Raw genomic sequence first — 22,142 nt, 5'->3', positions numbered from 1 at the left:
ATCTACAAAGGCTTCACTCACATGTCTAAGGGGCATTTCAAATCCCAAGATCACTGCAGCCAAGAATTACAGAATAAAACTAAAAACAACCTTTGGCAGAAGCAAATCAGGGATGTTAGCTGAAAAATAATCCCTCCTCTTTGTCAGGCCTAGGAAGATGCTGGACTTCAAGGCATCTGTTAGACTCAGTTTCCCCAAATCACTAGGATAACAGGGCTCTGGTGAAACCCCTAGGGATCTCTTCCTAAAAGTATTGGTTGCTTTAATTGAGCTAAAACTGGTTTAGACTTCACTCAAATCTCTCCCCATCTTTTGTTTTCTACTGCAAATGTCAGTAGGCTGACTGCTTCAAGAAAGCAAAAGAGGTTTTTACTTCTTTCAGCACTGTTACCTGGAGACAGGATGTTTTCTGATGAGAAACCATCTGTGATTTCCAGAATTCTGTGGGGAGATCTGTGGGCCCAGGGCTCCTGGTCTTCCTGGACTCTGTAACATCAGCATTGTCAGAGAGGTGGATGGTGGGACCAAGAAGGGGTTAGATTGCTTATTAGGGAAAATTCCTTCCCTAAAACAGTTTTCAAGCCCTGGAACATGCTGCCCATGGAAGATCTGACCAAGGAGTCAAGCAATGCTCAGCTAGGTAGTAAATATTTATGTCCTGCCATGCTGTGGTTATGTCATTTGCTTTTTGTCTTTCTACTTTCTTAATTGAGGAGAGAAAAAGAAATACTTATGGAGAACTTCGAAAACTTCTGCTTAATTAAGAGAGAAATCACAGATTTCCACTCAGGAGGAACTGGAAGAGATGCATCTCCTTGCTGAGTATAGATAAAATAGAACTTAAATTCTCTGAATCACAGAATAATGAATAATTTAGGTTGGAAAAGATCTCTAAGATCAGGGAGTCCTACCATTCCACCAGCACTGCCAAGGCCACCACTAACCCATGTCCCCAGGTGCCACATCCACACAACTGTTAAATCCCTCCAGTAATGGGGACTCCACCACAACACAGATTGTTGAGCAGCCTGTTCCAGGGCCCAACAATCCTTTTGGGAAATAAATTTTTCCTGATTTTCAATTTAAACAACTTGAGGCCTTTTCCTCAGATCCTGTCTCTTGTTCCCTGTGAGAAGACTGACCCTCTCCTGGCTCCCCCCTCCTGTCAGGAAGTTATACAGAGAAAGGAGGTGTCCTTCCCCCCCAGCCTCCTCCTTCCTGTTTTAGGGAAGAGCAGAGCTGTGTCTCAGGACTTGCTAACCATTCAGACATGCCCAAACACTGAGCTCTGATCTCTGTATCTTATATCCTGATACCTTAATCAGTCTTATTTCCTAACCCACTCAGGCATTTGCACACCTTGGGCCATGACAAAGCTCCAACCACATTCCCCTTCCTTTTCCCTTTTCAGTTATATACAGGCATTTGTTAAATCTCCCATGGCTTGCATTTAGTTTGGGAAAATTAAGCTACTTTTATCTCTCAATAAGTCATCTTCTGTAACACCTCTCTCAGTGGCCATTGTTACTTAGTGGAGCAATCTACCTGTGATGAAATCACTTCTTATTCTGGCTGTGTTATGCCAGTGATTTCCATTAAAGAATTTTATGTACTTTGGAGCATTGATTTATTGGTCAAATTTTTTTTTATGCATTTCAATTATTCTCTTTATGCAACACTCTGATATGGATTTGCTTTGGCTCCTGTCCCACTTGGCCTCAAAACACTCTCACAACACACATGAATCAAAGCACATTTGGCAATGAAAACGAGAACACCCCAGGCTGAACCCTGTGAACCCACCAGGAAGAAGCTGTGCATGATCATAAAATGATTTAAGATGTGAGAGGCCACTAAAACTCCCCTTTAAATTGTCACCTGCAGTGTTGTCATATTCTCCTGTCCCTGGTGATAGATGCTGGCCATGGGAGGGATTGGTGCCAGGACATGTCCTGCAGAGCAGAGGGAGTGCCTGGAAGAGGCAGAGCAAATGGAGCTTTCCTGCATCTCCCTGGGGCACTGTGGAGCTGAGCACTCTGCACAGAGGGAGCTGCAAGTGTGGTCTGGCTCTGCCTTTGGAGATGGAGTCTCACCTGCCTTTAGCCCAGGGCATCTCCATTCCTACAAAATGGAGGGAAAATGCTCCTAAGAAGATGCGAGGCTACTACCTGATTTTATTCCTCCTTTTCACTTCATCCCAGCTTTTGTCAGCGATCTCCTGGGAGCAATGGGATGAGCTGCCATCCCCTTCCTCTGACTCTCATCAGTGATTACCAAGGAGTTAGGTGCCTGCCTTTGTGATGGCTACCACTGCAGGGTGTTTTCCCTGAATAAACCCACAGTGCACTCCCGTAAGGTCTTGCCCTGAGCTTTGCTGTGCTGTTCTCACAATGCCATAGCATTATTTCCTAAAAGAACTGGTGGATATCTGTGTAAAGGGTGTGGGGGAGAATGTGTACAGACAGCAGGTGATGAGATGTCAGCTGGTGGTGTGAGAAAGGAAGGCAGTCCACCTTTGCCATTGGATCCTGCAGAGACAGAAAAATCTGCTCCCATGGTCATTGCCAGTCATCTTGCTCTTCATGCCATCACAAAATGCAGGAGAAGCCATCAAAAGTGTCCCTGGATGGTCTCCAATAGCTTAGGTTTGACTGAAAGTTGCCCTGGCTTGATGTGAGGATGCCAGGAGAAGAAGGTTTATCTGGTACCTTATTAATCAGCTTCCAAAACATCCTGGTTATTGTTGCACAGGGGGTGCTTGACCAGGAACCACTGCCTGGTGCTCTGCTCAAAGTCACTGGTGATTTTGGGGGCTGCAAAATATTCCTGTTGCTCTGCTTTGTACAACACCATGGTGTCTTTAGCATAATCATACAATCACAGAGTGGTTTGGGTTGACAGAGACCTTAAAGATCATCCTGTTGCACTCCCTGCCATGGGCAAGTACATTTTCCACTAGAGTGGGTTGTTCTAAGTCCTGTCCAATACTTCCAGGGATGGATTAGTCACAGCTTCTCTGGGGAATCTTTGCAATGCCACCCTCAGAGGGAGGAATTTCTTCCTAATAATAACATTTTTGGTAGGATCGTGCCCCAGGCTGATGCAGTCTGATGCTGTATGACACCTATATCCTTGGCCACCCCATGTCCCTCAATGTGGCATCACACTAGGCCACATCCTTTTCCCAGAGGAGGCTAGAGTAGGAATTCCTCGTTCCTGCCATGGTGGCTGTCATTTAAAAACAGATTTTTTTTTTTTCTAATTTACTCTCATCCTCTCAGAGATGTTTGCAGCCAGCACATCAATTCTGCTGATTAGAGCTAATGGATTTTACTTGATGATGCTTTTCCATTGCTGATGCCTGAACGAGAATTGTCTTAGGCTGCAAATGCAAGATGTGGCTGGGGGTGTGTCTTCTACTGCTGTGTGTTAGATGTGGGGCAGTTTCTTCTGTTAATTGGGCCACCTGTTAAAACCAGGTGGGGCAGTTTTCCTTTATCTCTTCCATGACCCATCCTCTCTCTGGGAGGTATCTTCTGTTATTGGGCCATTGAGTGTCACTGCAGGACTGATAAAATTACAGCATCCATTGTGAGATGCCCTGCCCAGGGGTTGGAGCCAAGCATTCCTACCCGGATATTACTGGAAGTTGGAACACCACAGGCAGACTTTTCCCACTGCATTCCCGGAGGAGAAGCTTTCTTTTCCACTGGATTCTCATGGAAGACCAGGCCTGTAGGAATGTGCCCCCTGTTGACAGAGTGACAAAATTATCCTTTGTCTCCTTGAAAAGGAAAAAAGCTCCGAAGTGACTTCACCTCAAACTTAAGGATAGCCAACTGGACAGAAGCCAAAAAGTCCTGCCTAAGCAATTTACTAGAAAAATAAGAGAACAAAGGAACTAATGGCTGTTGTGAGGTGTTTTACCAGGAGCAAGAGGAGCCAGCAGGAGCAGGGAGGTCATTCTGCCCCTGCCCTGGGCACTGGTGAGGCCACTCCTTGAGTGCTGTGTCCAGTTCTGGCCCCTCAGTTTGGGAAGGACCTTGAGACGCTGGAGCGCGTCCAGAGGAGGCAACGAGGCTGGAGAGGGGCTGGGAACACAAACCCTGTGAGGAACCACTGAGGGAGCTGGGGGTGTTCAGCCTGGAGAAAAGGAGACTCAGGGGTGACCTTATTGCTCTCTACAACTCCCTGAAAGGTGGGTGCAGTCAGGTGGGGTTGGTCTCTTTCTCCATGCAGCAATGGACAGAATGAGAGGACACAGGCTTAAGCTGCGTCAAGGGAAATATAGATTAGATATTAGGAAAAAGTTTTTACGGAAAGGGTGAAAAAATACTGGAATGATCTGCCCGGGTAGGTGGTGGAGTCACCATCCCTGGGTGTGTGTAAAGAAAGACTGGATGTGGCACTCAGTGCCGTGGTTTAGTTGAGGTATTGGGGCAGGGGTTGGACTCAATAATCTTGAAGGTCTCTTCCAGCCTCGTGGTTCTGTGATTCTCTTGTCCAGTCTGAACACCTCCATCTCTCCCAGCCTGTCTCCACAATAGATGGGCTTCAGCCCTGTGATCATTTTAGTGGCCTCCCCTGGACTCATTCCAATAGGTCCACATCCTTCTTCCCACAAAACTTCCCTGTTATATTAAGAACAACTCATTTCGCTAACAGCTCTCAGTGCAGCAAGTCCCGAAACAGCAACACAGATCCACTTCTGTATGGTGAACACCCCAGTCATTTAAAAATGAGGCCAATTCTTGTGCAGCATATGAAGGGCCATTACCAGTTTTAATTTCTTGAGGGACACCTAATGAGGAAAATGCTTGTGAAAAATGCTGGCAAACATGCATAGCTGTTTCTCCTGTATGTACAGAAGCAAACACTGCATTTGAAAATGTGTCAATAGAGACATGGATATTTTTAAGCTTCCCAAAAGAAGGGTACTTTATGTCATCTGTTTGCCATTTCTGCAAACTTTCCAACCCTCTTGGGTTGGTGATTCCTGTAGAAGGGATAGGTTGGACAAGTTGGCAGTCAGGGCAAGCCTTTACAATGGCTTGTGCTTGCTGTAGGGAGATGTGAAAATCTCGTCTGAGGGCCTGTGCGTTTTGGGGAAAAAAGGCATGACTCAATTTAGCTTGTTCAACAATGTTAGGCAAGGTAGCTGCAGGAAGCACAGAAATGCAATCTTCAATGTCTCCTGCAGTTCCCTCATCACACGCTGTGGATGCCAATGCATCAGATCGTGCATTCCCTTCTGCCATAAATCCTGGGAGACCACAGTGAGCTCTGATGTGAGCAACAAAATAAGGATTAGTTCTGTGTAACAAAATTTGAGAAAGACAGGACAGCCAAAACACAATTTGTGGTTGCTTAAATCTTTTAAAACAGCCCCTTCGATCCTCTTTACAATGTTAGCAACATATGCTGAATCAGTGACTAGGCTAAAAGGTTCTGGGAAGAGCTGAAATGCTCTTACAACTGCTGCCAATTCAATAATCTGAGAAGAACCTTGGACTTTTTGAACATCTGGTTCCCAGGATTGAGTGTTTTTATTTTGCCATGTAATTACTGCTTTGTGTGTTTGTCCTGACCCATCAGTGAAGAGAGTACCTGCATCTAAAGGCTCTTCAGCGATCAGGGGTTTCTCTTTGTAGCATAATATATAGTTTTGATCAAATTGTGTACTGGATAATAAATGGAGCAAGCACCTGGAAAATCTAACAAAGCATACAGCAAATCTTCTGATTTTTGCATTGCCCAATCAAAATAGGATTCAATCACAGGTAAACGGATGATTGCAGATTTGTGCTATAGAAAAAAGCCTTGCCCTTTGATGTTAATTTGAGAAATCATCTCTAAAGATGGGAAGATTGTCTTTGGTGACCTGTAAGCAAGACAAACCCATTCAATTATCAATAAAGGATCATTTTGAGAGGAGTCCTATTGAAATATGAGGCCATACAGTCTCAGCGTTTCTCCTAAGACTGCAAGGAAAGAAGGTTTATCTGGAACATAGCGATGTGTTTGTCTATTCTGCAGAGCATTGGTAATTTTCTGTAAAGCCTTGCTAGCTTCAAGAGTAGGAGATCTGGGGGGTGATTTTTTGGCTCCCTCGGTGATTCTTGGTGGTGGTGGCTGTGAAAAATGGCAATCACTTGTTTTTAAAATTTTAAAAGTTTAATAGTAATAAAATGGTTATAAAAAATAGTAATATAATTAGAGTAATAATAATTTGGACAATTTGAATGAGGGCAATATGAGACAATAAAAAACAAAGAGTTACAGACAGTCCGGGTACCTCTTTCTGGGCAACATAAGCCCAAAAAAGGACACCTGTTAACAGAGGATTAACCCTTAAAAACAACAGCCTGTTGCATATTCATACACCTCATACATGATGCATAAATTCCATTCAAATACAGGATTCTGTCTGGTCAGAGTCAGCTTCTTCCTCTGAATCCTGACGGCGTCTTCAGGGCTGAGTGAGGTGGGAAGAAGTTTGTTTCTTCTGATAATGGGGCAATAAATTCTCTTTCTCTGAAAGATTTGGGTGTCCTGCGGCTGCTATCTCAGTGCGAGTCCTTTCTTTTAGAAAAGTATCTTACATAGCATAGTTTCTATTTTAACATTATGTTATAACCTAAAACTATGTTTAATAATACAGCATAACTTTCTCACATAACACATAAAATATTAATTTTAATATTTGCGGAAAGCCAAGCATTAAACACGCATTTTTCACAGTGGCGGGTCCTGCTGTCCCTACGGATTCAACTCCCCGGCCCACCCCGGTCCTCCCCGCCTTGGGTGCACCGGAGGGTCGCGGTGCCCGGGCCGTGGGGGCTGCCCTGGTGTAAAACCCGCTCTGTAATTTCCTTAATTTCCGGAGGGGCTCGGCATTTCTTTTGGGGTTGAAACCTCTCCTGTAGGCACTGGGGAGTGCCTGGGGTCGTTTTTAAACAAATCTGGTTGTTTCTCGGGGTTTCTTAGTCTTGTGTTTCAAGGCTCAGCCTCATCTCCGGAGGCAGAACAGCTTCCAGGTTATTTCACCTCCGCCACCGCGGCCGCAGTTGCGGTTTCCTTCCGTCCCTGCCCCCGCTGCCCGCGGCTGCAGAACCTGGGCGAGGCTGGAAAGTGAGGGAGCGTTTCCTGCCCAGAACCTGGAAACGGGGAGGAGGATCCAGGTGGAATGGCAGGGGGAAAAGGCTGCAGAAGATTTCTACCAGCGTGCGGCAAGCGGGGGCTAAACCCGCTGCTGCTGCTGCTTTGTCGCGGCGAGAAATAGCATTGGATATTTTGACCCCTACGGAGTCCCGGTAGTCTCTGGTACAGAGACTGGGATCGGCATTTGTGAATTTGATCTCAGTGCATGGGAAAAACGCCAGTCACTCGTTTTTAAAATTTTAAAAGTTTAATGGTAATAAAATGGTTATAAAAATAGTAAAATAATTAGAGTAATTAAAATTTGGACAAGTAGGATTAGGACAATATGAGACAATAGAAACAAAGAGTTACAGACAGTCCGGGTACCTTTTCCTGGGCAGCAGAAGCCCAGAAAGGACACCCGTTAACAGAGGATTAACCCTTAAAAACAACAGCCTGTTGCATATTCATACACCTCATACATGATACATAAATGCCATTCAAACACAGGATTCTGTCTGGTCAATGTCAGCTTTTTCCTCTGAATCCTGACGGCGTCGTCCTGCTTGAGCGAGGCAGGAAAAGTTCGTTTCTCCTGATAATGGAGCAATAAATTCTCTTTCTCTGAAAGATTTGGGTGTCCTGTGGCTGCTATCTCGCTGTGAGTCCTTTCTTTAGAAAAAGTATCCTACATAGCATACTTTCTATTTTAACATGTTATAACTGAAAACTATATTTAACCCACTACTTAAGAAAATTAATACAGCATTACTTTCTAACATAACACATATAATATTCATTTTAATATTTGCGAAAAGCCAAGCATAAAATACGCATTTTCCACAGTGCATGCTAGAAGATTTTTAACTTATTTTTTTGGTAATTTACTTGGACTGGATTTAATCAAAGATTTTAAATGCTGATACACATCCCTCTGAGTGACAGACCTATTCTGCCCTGTTATTCCCAGTGCTCACCTTCTGTCCAGCTATGCAGCAGGTGCTGCATACTGGGGCTCTGATCCAGGTACTGTCCAGCAGCAATTCCTGTCCGGGCTCTGGTCACCCTCCTTCAGGTGCCTGATCCTTGCAGCTGCTTCCTTCTGAGTTCACCAGGAGGTCTCTTACTGCCCATCAGTCAGAGTTTGCCAACTAAAACATGGGCGCCATCAATATGAGCTTGAATGAGGGATGCAGGACTCCAGGCCGCTCTCCAAAATGCAGTTTATTGTATCCAATACATTACAGCAGTCCAGGGTCGTGTGTGACAGAGCCTGTACCCACAGCTGTCAGCTCCAGCTGCAGGCAGGCCTGGAGACCCTTTGGTTTTGGTTACAATGCATTATATACTTTTCTTTGCTGAGCATCTTAATACAGAAGAACCAATCTATACCTTAACTTTTATCTATAGCCTATCATAAGTACTATAATTACCATATTCATGTTACTATTCTCCAATCACTAAAAGTTAGTATGTTACAGTTTAAGCTAGAAGTTGTGTTTCAGTTTTCTTGCAGTGGAAAATTCTGAGACCTTTTTTCTACTTGCAGCATTGGCAGACTTGTTTGCCTGTGCTATCTTTCTGCTTGGTAAAAACATCTTCTTGTTTGAGGTGGGTTTATCCTTTGCTCTAAGTCATAAAAACCCCTTCTAACTAACATACCCTTTGCTTTCTTGGTTATCCAGTAAGACTGGTTAAGCAATTCTTTCCTTCTATATCAAAACTTGCTTTCATTTCTATTCTTTCTTCAGACTCTACATTTAAAAATCTTTCTGCCAAGCATACATATCTGTGAGACTTTCTTCATCCTTCTTAACACACTTCGAAAGGTTTTCTGCAGGAAAGTCCACAAACATGCACAAGGCCTCTGTGGGCAGCAGTTCTCAGAGCAAGACTGGGTTCACACTCTCAAAAATCACCATGGCAGCTTTAAGATAAATGAAATTATTGAGACCATTTAAAAATAAACACAGTCTTGGACTTCACCAGTCAGAAAACTTGATCCCATTGCAGTACTTTGATTGCACATCTTCCTTCCAGACCTTGGGTCACCATCATAAGGTCATTCTTTTCCAATTTTTCTTGTTCCTGTTTCTATACATATATACATTTTTTTGTAATACCATAGTCCATTCAATGTGTGAGAAACAACCACTCACTTTTAAAAATTTCAAAGATTTCTTAAACATTTACACAACACAACAAAGGACAGAATAAGGAAAAATAGCAGCGAGCTGGGAGCGCATTACCAGCCGCCATGTGCTCGTCTACAAAATGTCTGCTCTGCCTTTTATGCCCCAGGGGTTGCACTAGGCAACCCTGGTCCCCCCGCCAAAATCTACCAGTTAACTTCTTCTTCATCCTCCTTTGGTGGAGACTTTCTTGCAACTTGATTAGAGGTCAGGTGTTGTCATGGTGTGCCCCCCAGCAACCAGCTTTCCCCATTCCCAACTGCCCCATGCAAGGGGCTGGGTATGCTGTAGATGGATAATGAGATGATTGGATCTCACAATTAAGGGATAACTATTGTGTGAATGTTAAGAGAAGCTTTAGTGATGTACAGTTATGTTACTGTAGCTTAGATGCCCTCTGCTCTCCCCGCAGTTCCCTTTCCCCCTGTATTGCTGCCATCACACAGCCGGGGCTGTCCAGGACAGGTACAAAGAAGCTGCACAGGTGTCCCTGGCATGGGGCACTGGGGAATGGAAAAGCTCAGGGGTTGCTCAGGGGGTGCAGCATGGCAACACCTGACCTCCAATGGAGTCACAAGAGAGCAATCTCCACTGATAAATGGCAAAGAAGAGCTGAGTGACAGACTTTGGGAGGGCTGGGCTGGCTGATGCAGCCCCCAGGGGTACAAAAGGCTGAGCATCCATCTTGAAGATGAACTGGCCGTGTGGTATCCACGAGGGGCAGTTCCCAGCGCTGCAGCTTTTTCCTTAGGTAGTCCTTTGTTGTATTTTTGTTAAGGTTTAATAAACCTTTTTAAATTTTCAAAGTGAGCAGTTGTTTCTCACAGGTACATGCCTTCCCTCCCCATATCTTGGATAGCCCTGACAACCGAGGCTGTCTGGTGGCAATGATACCAGGTTGGAAGGGAACTGTGGGCAGAACAGAGGACATCTGAACAACAAACAACAATAACATAACTGTACATCAATAAAGCTTCTCTTAACATACACACAATACTCATCCCTTAATTGTGAGAGCCAATCATCTCATTACTCATCTATAACAAATGCAAAAGATGTTTCCTGTAGTGTGCATGGAAACACAGAGCTGGGATCTGACAACAGCAGTTCCATGATGATTCTATCATTGGAGCCCTCACAGCTCCCCTGCAGCTGCTTGAAAACTACCAAGGGGTGCAGGCTGAGAGTGGCTAAACATGATCCTAGGTGTGCCCAGATGGGCAGGAGGACAAGGGCACTCCACCTGTGTCAGCAATGGTGTGTCCAAAAAGGACCAGGGCAGTGACCATCCCACTGTGCTGAGCCCTGCTGAGGCACATCCAGTCCTGGGGCAGTTCTGGGCCCCTCACTCTGACAAGGACATTGAGGAGTTGGACCGTGTAGAGAAGGGAATGGAGCTGGGGAAGGGTCAGGAACATGAGGAGTGGCTGAGCGATAAGGGGGGGTTCAATCTGGAGGAAAAAAGGCTCCTTTTCACCTTTCAACCTGGAGAAAATGGGGAACCTGCTCACTGTCTTCAACTCCTGGGGCAGGACTTCCCCCCCACCACAGTAGAGCTTATCTGCTCTATCCATCAGATGGTGCACAGCTCCAGACATTCTCCCTGCCCTACATGAATTGATGAGCTAACACAGGGCAGCTTGCCTACCTGGTGAGTTATTTCTCTCTGTCAGGTGGAATTCCCAATAAACAACTGGCCTTGGGAACAAGATGTGGGGAGATAAGCTGGAATTCCTGACTGAGAGACACTTCAGTTTGCAAACAATAAAAGCTACACAAACTTTCACAGAGGCAGAAGCCTCCTACAGACACCTTGGAAATGTGAATGACTTCTCCCCAGAGTTTAGATGCAAATTCTGTGGATACTTCCCTGAAAACTGAGTGAAAGAATTCTATGTGTACTCCATCATCAATGTGGTGCTAAATTACATTGAATCCTAATCTATACTATCTCTTAGCTAGCTCTAATATAGGTACCTTTTTATTGTGCACTGTATTTTATCTACTAGGAGTTGGTTTTGTTTTATCCTGTGTAGTAAGTAATCTGTTCAAAGTGTTATATCTGTTAATTTTGTGCCTATTCAATAAATAATTAATTTTGTAATAGACCCGATCAGCCATTATGAAGAACTTGTGAACAAGAGCGATCTGGGTGCAGGCTGCCCCAGACAGAGCAGTGCCAGAGATCTGAGCCAAAGGCAGGACTTGTCTAAGCTCACCTCCATTCATAATAACTCCTTGGAGGGAGGCTGGAGCCAGGTGGAGGTTGGGCTCTGCTCCCAGGTAACAAGCAACAGGACAAGAGGAAATGGTCTCAAGTTGCACAAGGAGAGGTTTAGACTGGATATTCTTCGTGGGCAGGATTGTCAAGCCTTGGCAAAGACTGCACAGGGCAGTGGTGAAATCCCTATCCCCGGAGGGATTTAAAAGCCATGTAGATGAGGCATTTTGGGACATGTTATAGACACATATTATAATATTGGCTTTTCACAGATATTAAAATGGACTTTATATGTGTAATGTTGAAGTAACTTTGTCATAAAGATATAGTTTTTATTTCTGGTGTTAATTAAGCTCAGACATAGTAGTGAAATAGTGATATAAGTATGCTTGTGTTAAAATGCCTGCTTGGATGGGATAACATCCAGTGAACACAGGATGAGGACACATGCTACAGATATGCCAACTATCAGCACTCACTGTCTGAAAACAGTGTGGACCCAGGCCCAAAACTGAAGATGATGATAAAAATGGACTAAAATCACAACCAAGGGATATGCATGCTCTAAAAAGGTGGACCCAAGGAAGGGCCATGTAAAAATATGTAAACTAGTTTGGGAAAAGTTTATTATGCATAAGGGTCTATGAATGTGCAATAGCTGATGTAAGGGAAAAGGTATTTAAGGTGTATCTCCAAAGATAACAGTGTGGTTTTAGCTGAGTGCCAAGATGCACCTGGCCATAATAACCTTTGCTCTGTGGTCCTTGTCTCCTATTGTCCTTTAGTCAACTTTTTAAATTTTCTCAGGAGAGTGAACGTGTTTTTCACAGACATGTTTAGTGGTGGCCTTGGCAGGGCTGATGGAATGGTTGGACTCAGTGATCTTAGGGGACTTTTCCAGCCTCAATGATTCTGTGATTCTGTTTCAAAGCCCAGCCTAAGCAGGGATAAGCACATCTATTGTGGATGTGCAGGAGCACACTGCACACTTACAAAGGTGATACACACTGCATTGATGCTCCAGAGCACTATGGCTTGGGTCCCAGCTTGGGAAATACTGAGGAGCTTCCTAAATCTTTAATTGGAATCCTCACGTTTAATTGCACTGGATGTAATAGCAGGAGTGATACAGTTCTGGAAGGCAAAGTAATGTCTGTGTAAGGACACCTCTAGTTGAAATTTATTTATTCTCTTTCCAAAGGCGGCTCTTTGAGCCATCCATCCCCAGCACTGAGTGCTCCAATACCATCCTTAAAATGAGTTTCCACAATTTGCCTGCAGGTAAGAATGAAATTAAGCCATTTCAGGCAAAGACAAGCGAAGAAAAATACCAAACGCAAGCTCAAAGTCCTCAGGGCCTAAGACTCAATAAGGGAATACAAAGCATTAGAGTAGAGAAACAATCCCCACAGGGATAATCCTGCTTTTCACTGCACTCCCAGCAGCTGCAGTCACTGTGAGTGGGAATTGCTTTTTCTCTTTGTAATTCAGCATTTGGGTGTGTGGATTTCCCTGGTTTTATTTGAGTTCTGCTCCCAGTGGAAATGCTGGCAGTGCTGCAAGGCTGACAAAGGCTGGAGGGCTCCAAGTGTGGATGTGATTTGGGTGCAAATGGACTTTATTGGCACCAGGGAATAAAGACAAAGATGCAGAGAAGAATGGAGGGGTTGAGGAAGTGATGGAGGGACAGTGGGAGAATGGGATGGAGATAGAGAGGAATGGAAGGATGAATGGAAAGATGGAGGTATGGAGTGATAAAATGATGGAGGAATGAAGTGATGGAGAAAGAGAGAGAGGAATAGAGTGAGGTAGGGGTGGAGGGACTGATGGCAGAATGCAGAAACAGAGGGATGGCAGAAGGGTTGGAGGGCTGGCATGATGGATGGGGTGAAGGCAGAGGCAAAGCTAGAAAGGAGGGTGGGATTTGGGCTGGGAATCCACCCTGGGAATCAGATTTCAGAAGAAGCCGTCAGCAGGAGATGGGAGGGGGTGTTTTGGTGTGGGTTTGCGACTGCAAAAGAGGCGAAAGGAAATAATGAAGTGTGTGTGTGTGTGTGTGTGTGTGTGTCTGCACATACGTGTGCACACACCTGGGCAGCTCTCATATGTGTACACATGAGCAAGTATCTGTGCATGAGTGCATGCACATGGGAGCACACACATGTTGTGTCTATGTCCGTCTGTCTGCTCATGGGTGCATCTGTTCACGTGTTCACATGCATGTGCAATGCACGTGCACATTTGTGAGACTGGACACGTGTATGCATCTGCATGTATGTGCACATGTGCATGTGTGTGCATGCATGTTCATATAGGAATGTGCTTGTGCACACAAATGTGCATATGCAGCATGTGCACATGTGAGTGGACAGACATGTCTAGCTGTGTGTGTCCATATGTGTGTGCATGTTCATGCTTATGTCTGTGTGCATGTATGTGCTTGCACATGTGAGTGCAGGTGTGCATACCACTGTGCATGTGTGAGCACGGGGTGCATTTTCAGTTCATGTGCATGCTTGTGATGTGTGTGCAGGGATGAGTGTTGGGAAGGGAAATACAGGTTGGATATCAGGAAAAAGTTTTTCAGGGAAAGAGTGATAAAGTTCTGGAATGGTCTGCCCGGGGAGATGGTGGAGTCACCATCCCTGGATGTGTTTAAAAAAGACTGGATATGGTGCTCAGTGCCATGGTTTAGTTGAGGAGTTAGGGCATGGGTTGGACTTGATGATCCTGAAGATCTCTTCCAACCTCGTGACTCTGTGAATTTTGTGAATTCTGTGTATGTGTACAGGTTTGAGTATACGTGCATGTGTTTGGATGTGCTTGCATGTGTGTACAGTCATGTGTGTGCACACGTGTGCACATCTGTGTGTACAAATGTCAGTGTGCACTGCATACACACTTACATGAGAACCTGCACATGTGAATGTGATTTGTGTGGTTCTGCATGTCCACATGTCTGTGTGCAGTTGACACGCGTGTGCATGTGCAATATGCCTGTGCAGGTGTGTGCACACAAGGGTGCCTTGCATGTGTGTTTGCATTCCTGTACATGAGTGAGTGTGTGCAGGTGTGAGTGACCATGCATGCATGTGCACAAACACATGGGCACCCTGCACACATGTGTGCAGGTATGTGACCACGCATTAGTGTGTCTGCACACATGCATGGGCATTTCCTGCATGTTTGTGCTCTGGTGTCTGTCCTTGCAGTTACATGCAGGCATACATGGGCATGTCCGCACATGTGCGTGCAGCTGTGTGTGACTGTGCAGATGTGTGCACACAAACACACACATCTCTTACGTATGCATGCAGGTGTGTGTGTGACCACACGTGTTTGCACACATGGGCACCTTGCAAATATGTGTGGATGTGTGTGATCAGTTGTGCAGGTGTGTCCACACATGCGTGTATGTGACTTGCCCATGTGTGTACAGGTGTGTGACGATGCACGTGTGCGCACACAGAGGAGTGTTTGCTAGGTTTGGCTGTTTGGTATGCATGTGTGCAGGCGTGTGATTGTGCAGGTGTGTCTGAAGTATGCAGGTCTGTGCGCACATGGATGCGTCTCCTCCCGTGTGTGCAGCTGTGCAGGTCTGTGGCAGTGCGGCTGCGTGCACACACACACGAGCTGTTTAAAATGAGCATGTGCAGGTTTCAGTCACCCTGCATGCAAGTGAGTGCACACCTGAGTGCCGTGTACATGTGTGTGCAGGCCTGTGACCAAGCATGCGTGTGCACACGTGCATGGGTGTGTTTCACATGTGTTTGCAAGTGTGTGCGGCCGTGCAGGTGTGGGCACACACGCACATAGCCATCCTCACATGTGTGTGAGCTGTGTAGCCGTGCAGATGTGGGCACACCCATGGCCATGTATGACACCGTGTGTCGTGCGGGGACGCGCAGGTGTGTCCCGCGTGTGCGTGCCGTGCCCGTGCCCGTGTGCGTGCAAGCCCCTCCCGCCGTCCCCGCCTCCGCGTTGCGGGCGGAGCGCGGAGCTCGGGGCGGGGAGCGGTGCGGGGCTCGGAGCGCGGAGCGGTCGCTCCCGGCGCAGGGCCGCCATGGCGTGGCCCTGCATCACCCGTGCCTGCTGCATCGCCCGCTTCTGGAACCAGCTGGACAAGGCGGACATCGCCGTCCCGCTCGTTTTCACCAAATACTCGGAGGCCACCGAGCACCCCGCCGCGCCCCCGCCGCGCCCCGCGGCGCCCATCGAGACCCAGCCGGGCGGCGAGGCGGCTGCGGCGGCCGCGGGAGCTGAGCCGGCTCCCGGCGCCGCCCGGCCCGGCCCGGCCCCGCACGCCTCCCCCCCGGCCGACTCGGTGATGCGGCACGACTACAAGCCTTGGAAGGTGCAGCGGCCGGAGCCGAGCTGCAAGCCCAAGAGCGAGTACCAGCCCTCGGACACTCCCTTCGAGAAGGAGACGCAGTACCAGAAGGATTTCCGTGCCTGGCCTATCCCCAAGCGGGGCGACCATCCCTGGATCCCCAAACCGGGACCTTCCCCCGTCCTGGCCCTGGACCGCGCTCCCCCGGAGAAGCCGGCTCAGGAGAAGCGGCGGAAGGTGCACATCGCTCCCGAGAAGAAGGAGGAGCACCCCGAGGCGGAGGATGAGCATCCCAAAGCAGCGCGGGCCGGGGATGGGAGAGACAAGGGTCGGAGGAAGGCGGAGGAGGCGGGCGGGCAGCCGGCGGAGCCGAGCCGGGGCCGGGCGGCTGCCGATGCTGTCAACAGGCAGATCAAAGAGGAGGTGGCGGCGGGGGTCAGCTCGTCCTACAGGTGAGAAGACATATCCTCCCCCCACCCTCGGTATCCATCCTGATCCCCACCCCGCCGGCCCCTCCTCAGCTCTTATCCAGCCCCTGTGCGCTTCCCTGGAGGAGCATCCCACTCTGGGAGTGAGGCTGTGAGACATTCCGGGGGGGCTTGGCTTGCCTATTTCCTGCGCGGGGAGTGTCCTTAAATTCCCCATCTCCCTGGGAATCGATGATGGAGCAGGAGGTATTGTGCAGGTAGTGAATACATGGACACTTTTTGTTGGCGGTTTGTTGGGTTTGGCAGCAGCTTTGAGTGTCTTTGTGTTCCCCCCCTCCTGTTCATTCCAAAATTCAAAGACACCTACCACCTTGGATTTCCGTAGGGGTAATGTTTGGGGTCACCTCTGTGGAATGTGCAAGTCACCTCTGGTCCTTGCCAAGCACATCGCTGGCTGTCAGGCTGCAGCCAGCCCAGAGGACCGGCAGCCTGACCGCATCATGGACAGATGGGTGCCCCACCCAGGGGCAGGAGCATCCCAGGAAGCGTCTCAGGCTGGCCCCGCTCAAGACAAAGCATCCCTGGATGCGCCAGGATGAGGGACACGCATCCTAGGCCGTTTGGGTGGGGCAGCCTTCAGACGCTGCCATGTTTTAATGCAGCGCAGCAGGGGATGACACATCCCTCTGTCCCCCCAGCACCTCCCCAGCCAGCTAGGAATGCATGCCCTTATTTCACTTCGGCAGCAGAGACCTTGTTTGGGATTCCGAGTGTGAAACTCCTCGCAGCGAGCTGCTGCTGTTGTTTCTCTCCGGGTCAGGGCGTTCGATGTGTTGGGAATGCAGAAACAAGTGATGGGGTGGCTGCCCTGCGCGTACGCTTGCAAGGAGGGCTTGCTGCAGTTGTGTTTTCCAGCACTTTCTTTGGCAGAGCCCACCCCTGCCAGGGTGGAAGTGGCATAGAGCAAAGCTGCGGTGACAAAAAGTGTGATTGCAGCCGTTTTGCTTTTCCCTATAGCTGTGTGAATGCTGGGGTGTTTATGCCTCTGAATGATTTATTTTCCTTCTTGGGGAGATTAGAGGTGACACCGGGCCATCAAGCAGGCAACACATTCATGCAGATTTCAGATGAAGCTGGGACTTGCCTCCTCTGTCCCACTGAGCAAAGCTGACAGTCATCTGCTTTCCCCCCTCCCTAAGTGGGAAACAGTTCAAGCAGTGAGATCCTGATTTTTGCTGTCATTTGGCATCAGTTCTTAACTCTCACTGGGTAATGCTGGAGGCTCAGGTGCATCCAGGTGTGATGGTGGTGCTTGGCTGAGACATGAGAAAGTGCCCAGGGATTTTTGGGGCCTCTGTTTTGCAGGGTTGAAGAATGTTGGGAAAGGAGTCTCTGGGAGTGACACAGCCCTGAAATCTGTGAACTGAGACTCAGCTTTTTGTCTGCTCACCTTGTAAGGTCTGGGCGGGAGACAGCAGGGCTAAAGCAGAAAGCTTTCTCCTGGAACTGGAGAGCTGATGTGTTGTTTCTGGTCCACTGCTACAAAGGATAATGGGATTTATTTGCATATTTAAATGCAGATTGCTCACCTTCCTATCCCTCCACTCTGCTCCTAAGGCACTGGGCTAGGATTCCTCCCCAAGGAAAGGGGTTGGATCAGCAGGGATGTTAAACCTAAGAGGAACTAGAAGGATTCAGCCTTCTTTGTGCTGCTTGTTGGCTTTCACAATACTCTCAGGGCTTCTCTTTCCACCTGGGAAAGTGCTCTCCCACTTCCATGTTTTTCTTCCTTGCAGAAATGTTTGATCTGACGCTCAGCCATAGAACATAAGCACCTCTTCATTAATGCCTAAGTGATGTTTTGGCTAATTGTTCTCATTTTCTGTTCAAATTAGGCATCTTCTAAGTGTTGTTTATTGTTTGGATTCTTATAAAAAACCCAAATTCTCCCAATCCTAATTACAGCCAAGAGCCTGGCTGCAGACATGCTGTGTGGATATTGTACATCTCCAGGGACGGAGACTCACAGCCTATTGGGGCAACCTTATGGGCCACCCAGCAGCCAAAAATTACCCCCTCATGACCTCTTGCTAGAGAGCAGCAAGGGTGGCTCACATGGGGCTTTGTTCCTTGGGCATGGATGAAGGTTCTCCATCAGCAGAGAGTCAGGGGGAGATTCCCTTACAGTGCTCTGTCACTGCTGCAAATCCATGTTTCCAAGGCTGGGAAACAATTCCTTGGTGAAACCAAAGAGCAGACCAGCAGGAGTTTTTAAGCTTGCTCTGTCCCACTGGGTATTATTTCCATGTGAGGAATACCTGAGAGCAAGGGATAGAGTCAGCAACTAGCCCAAGGTCATGGGGGAAGTCCATGCTAAAGGGAAGAATTCTCTTTTTTAACCTCTGTGTTCCTGGACAGGTGAATATCACGGAGACCATGTCTGCCAGAGACTGCCTGTGCCCAGGGATCCTACAGAATAAATAGGATTTATTTCCAGTATTTCTAGCATTTATTTCTCTTATTCATAGTATTTACATTATTTATTTTTTTATATGTATATATTCATTAACTATAATTTATTAGCTATTCAGTTATATATGGGATTTATTTATGGACTTTTTCCCACTGCTCTCACTGGGTGTGCAATGGTCGAGCAAGGTTCCAGCACTGAGGGGCTTCTTGCCTCAGTTTCCCTCCCCAGCACATGAGCTGCCCAAGTTTATAGGTAGCCAAGGCAGGTTACATCTCCTTCACTCCCCCTTCCCTTCCCTTTGGTCCTGCTTCCCAGGGTGGCCTGTGGACCCTGAAGGACACCAAGGAGCAGGAAATCCTTCAGCCAGGTCAGTGACAAGCCCCACGGAAAGCCTCTGGTGGTGGATGAAGCTGTTTCTTGTTCAATTTTGTGAGGGCTTTATCTGTGTTGGGTGAGGGGATTTCTCCTCCTGAACTTCTGGATGGGATGGGCAGAGCATTTCTCCCAAAGGATGGAGTGGGCTGGGCTTGGCTCTGGGGTTTGGGATCAGAGGGAACAAGCAACAAAATGTCCTCACAGTGGCATTTGTTGGTGGATGTGAAACAATTAAAAGCACATTTGACAAAAATAAAAGAAGGAATGAATGAATGCTTTCCATTTTTATCTGGAAATTATGGGAAAATGATAGAATTAGGTGTTTCTTGGGTGTTGTTTTCCCCTTCTTCTTTGTCTTGCATTCTGCTTCTTTTGTTACCTTTATTCCCTGAAAATAAAAAGATACAAAACTTAAAGGAAACATTTACCCCCTTTGTAGGGTATCAAAATGAATACTAAGAAAATTAATTTCCTCCGAGAAGTAATATTGTGAAACCAGATTTAATTTTTTTTTTTTTTACCAAACCAATTATTTTTTCCCTCCCACCAACTTCCTTTCCTAGCAGAGGAAACAAGACAATAAAGGCTTCAATGGAAAATTTTGGGCTGCCTCTAGTACTAATGAATTGCCTGTTGCTAATGTTCTGTCATTCATCCCAAACCCTGGAGGTACTGAGGATGTGGAGCAAATGAGAATCTGTAGTAGCTACAGAGATGAATGAGTCAGCACTGGAGACTTGCTGCCTGCTTTTCAGAGACACAGCAGAGATAATCTGGGGAGGGATGTCCACACAGGAAGGCTGGACCAAGGTACAGAAGGGCAGGAAATCCATGCTCCTCCTTGTTCTGAAGACAGGATGGGAGAGCTGGGGGTGCTCAGCCTGGACTGGAGAAGGATCTGGGGAGACCTCAGAGCCCCTGTCAGTGCCTAAAGGGGCTCCAGGAGCCAGAGAGGAACTTTGGGCAAGGGTCTGGAGGGGCAGAACAAGGGGGAATGGCATCCCACTGTCAGAGGGCAGGGTTAGAAGGGATAATACCAGGGAGAAATTCTTGGCTGTGTATCACAGACATCTTTTATAAAAAATCCTTTCCTTAGGATTTTTCTTCCTGAGAAGCTGAGAGGCCTCAGGAACAAAATGTAAACAATGATTATCTGCTGCTGTAGATGCAACAGGTGGATCTGTGATTGGCCCAGGTTGGTTGTTTTAATTAATGGCCAATCACAGTCAGCTAGCTCGGGCTCTCTGTCTGAGACACAAGGCTTTGTTACCATTCTTTCTTTTTCTATTCTTAGCCGGCCTTCTGATGAAATCCTTTCTTCTATTCCTTTTAATATAGTTTTAATATAATATATATCATAAAATAATAAATCAAGCCATCTCAAACATGGAGTCAGATCCTCCTCTCTTCCCTCATCCTAAGATCCCTGTGAACAGGGTCACAGATGTGAGGGTGCTGTGGCCCTGGCACAGGTACCCAGAGAAGCTGTGGTTGCCTCATCCATGGAAGGGTCCAAGGCCAGGTTGGACAGGGCTTGGAGCAACCTGGTCTGCTGGAAGGTGTCCCTGCCCATAGCAGGGCAGTGGAACCAGATAAGCTTTGAGGTCCCTTCCAACCCAAGCCATTCTGTGTTTCTGTGATTTTATCTAACCTGTTCTTGAAAATCTCCAGTGGAGCACATTTCCTATCTTGGTGAAAATGCTAATAACACTGCTTATGCTGTAAGATGGGAGATTTTCCATTGCCTTCTGAAATTTCTGATCAGATCCATAGCAATGTCTGTATTAGTAAATTAAAAGAGTCCCAGGACATGTTCCTGGATGTGGAAGCATCATGTACACTCCAGTTCCTAGAACTGTCCCTAGCCCTCTTCTCACACTGAGTTTGGTAGCACACACTCCCAAGCCAAGAACTTATCCCTACAATCAGTCTGGATGCAACCACCTTCGTTTTAGAGGTTAAAGAGGTTTAATAGCATGAGTGAGGGCTATTCCAGACTGCACTGCTGGAGAACGTTCCTGAGCAGATACCATTCTCCAAATCCTTGTTCTTTCAGCTATGAGAGTGTGTATTAAAGTAACTGTGTAGGCAGAGGGATCCAGTTTTCTCAGGTGAAAGGGAAGGGGCAGGATGTTTCTTCCATCCAGCAAAGGCCATTCAGAGAGATGTTGGCAGCTCTGGCAAAGGCTGAGCTCTGTCTCAGGGGTCACTTGATACAAACCTTCAGTGGCAGGAGGAGACACAGTGTCTGCTGATTCCACAGGGATGGGTTGTATGAGTAACTAATGGCTAATGGCCCTAGTGTTTATTAAGACACAGAGCATGGAGATGGATGATACAAGCTTTGCTGGTTTGGCACTGCCTGGTTTTTGGAAGTGCAGGGTGGCCACAGGGGTGGCTTCTGTGAGAACGTGCTGGAAGCTTCCACCATTTCTGGCAGAGCCATGCCCTGATGGCTCTGAAGATGGACATGCTGCTGGCCAAGGCTGGGAAAATTAGAGATGGTGGAAACGCCTTTGTGATAACACATTTAAGAGAAAATCAAAACAAAGTGGGACACAGTGTTTTTGTAGCCAGAGAAAAGGAGGAGGTGAGAACATGAGAGGAAAATGACATGGAGGCACCAAAGGCAGTGGGGCAGGAGGTGCTCCAGGTGTCAGAGCCAAGATTCCTCTGCAGGCCATGGTGATGACCATGGTGAAGCAGCTGTCCCCCTGCAGCCCATGGATCCATGGGGGATGCAGAGATCCACCCACAGCCCGTGGGGGAGATGCCCACACCAGAGCAGGTGGATGCCTGGAGGAGGCTGTGATCCAGTGGGAGGCCTGGTGGAGAGAGGGGGCCCTGCTCCCAGGCTGGAGCAGCCTGTCCTTGGAGGGCTGCACCCTGTGGAAGAGTGACCCATGGTGCAGCAGTTTTGGGAGGAATGTTGGCCCATGGAAGATGCTCACATTGCAGCAGTTTTGGGAGGTGTGGTGCTCGT

At 47.3% G+C, this 22,142-nt stretch overlaps 1 protein-coding gene across 1 annotated transcript in view; it reads left to right on the top strand.

The window, feature by feature from the left end:
• Window positions 1-15,553: 15,553 nt before the first annotated feature.
• The window catches only part of MAP6 (microtubule associated protein 6), a 41,548-nt gene continuing 34,959 nt past the window's right edge, over window positions 15,554-22,142 (top strand). Inside the window, exon 1 of the mRNA XM_058045195.1 lies at window positions 15,554-16,335. Within this exon, the coding sequence (XP_057901178.1) occupies window positions 15,617-16,335 (719 nt within the window). The 5' untranslated portion in view covers window positions 15,554-15,616. The remainder of the gene's footprint in view (window positions 16,336-22,142) is intronic.

The sequence above is a fragment of the Melospiza georgiana genome, chromosome 2 (genome assembly GCF_028018845.1).
Source record: "Melospiza georgiana isolate bMelGeo1 chromosome 2, bMelGeo1.pri, whole genome shotgun sequence".
NCBI classification, from domain to species: Eukaryota; Metazoa; Chordata; class Aves; order Passeriformes; family Passerellidae; genus Melospiza; species Melospiza georgiana.
This window is presented reverse-complemented; position numbering and strand designations above follow the sequence as displayed.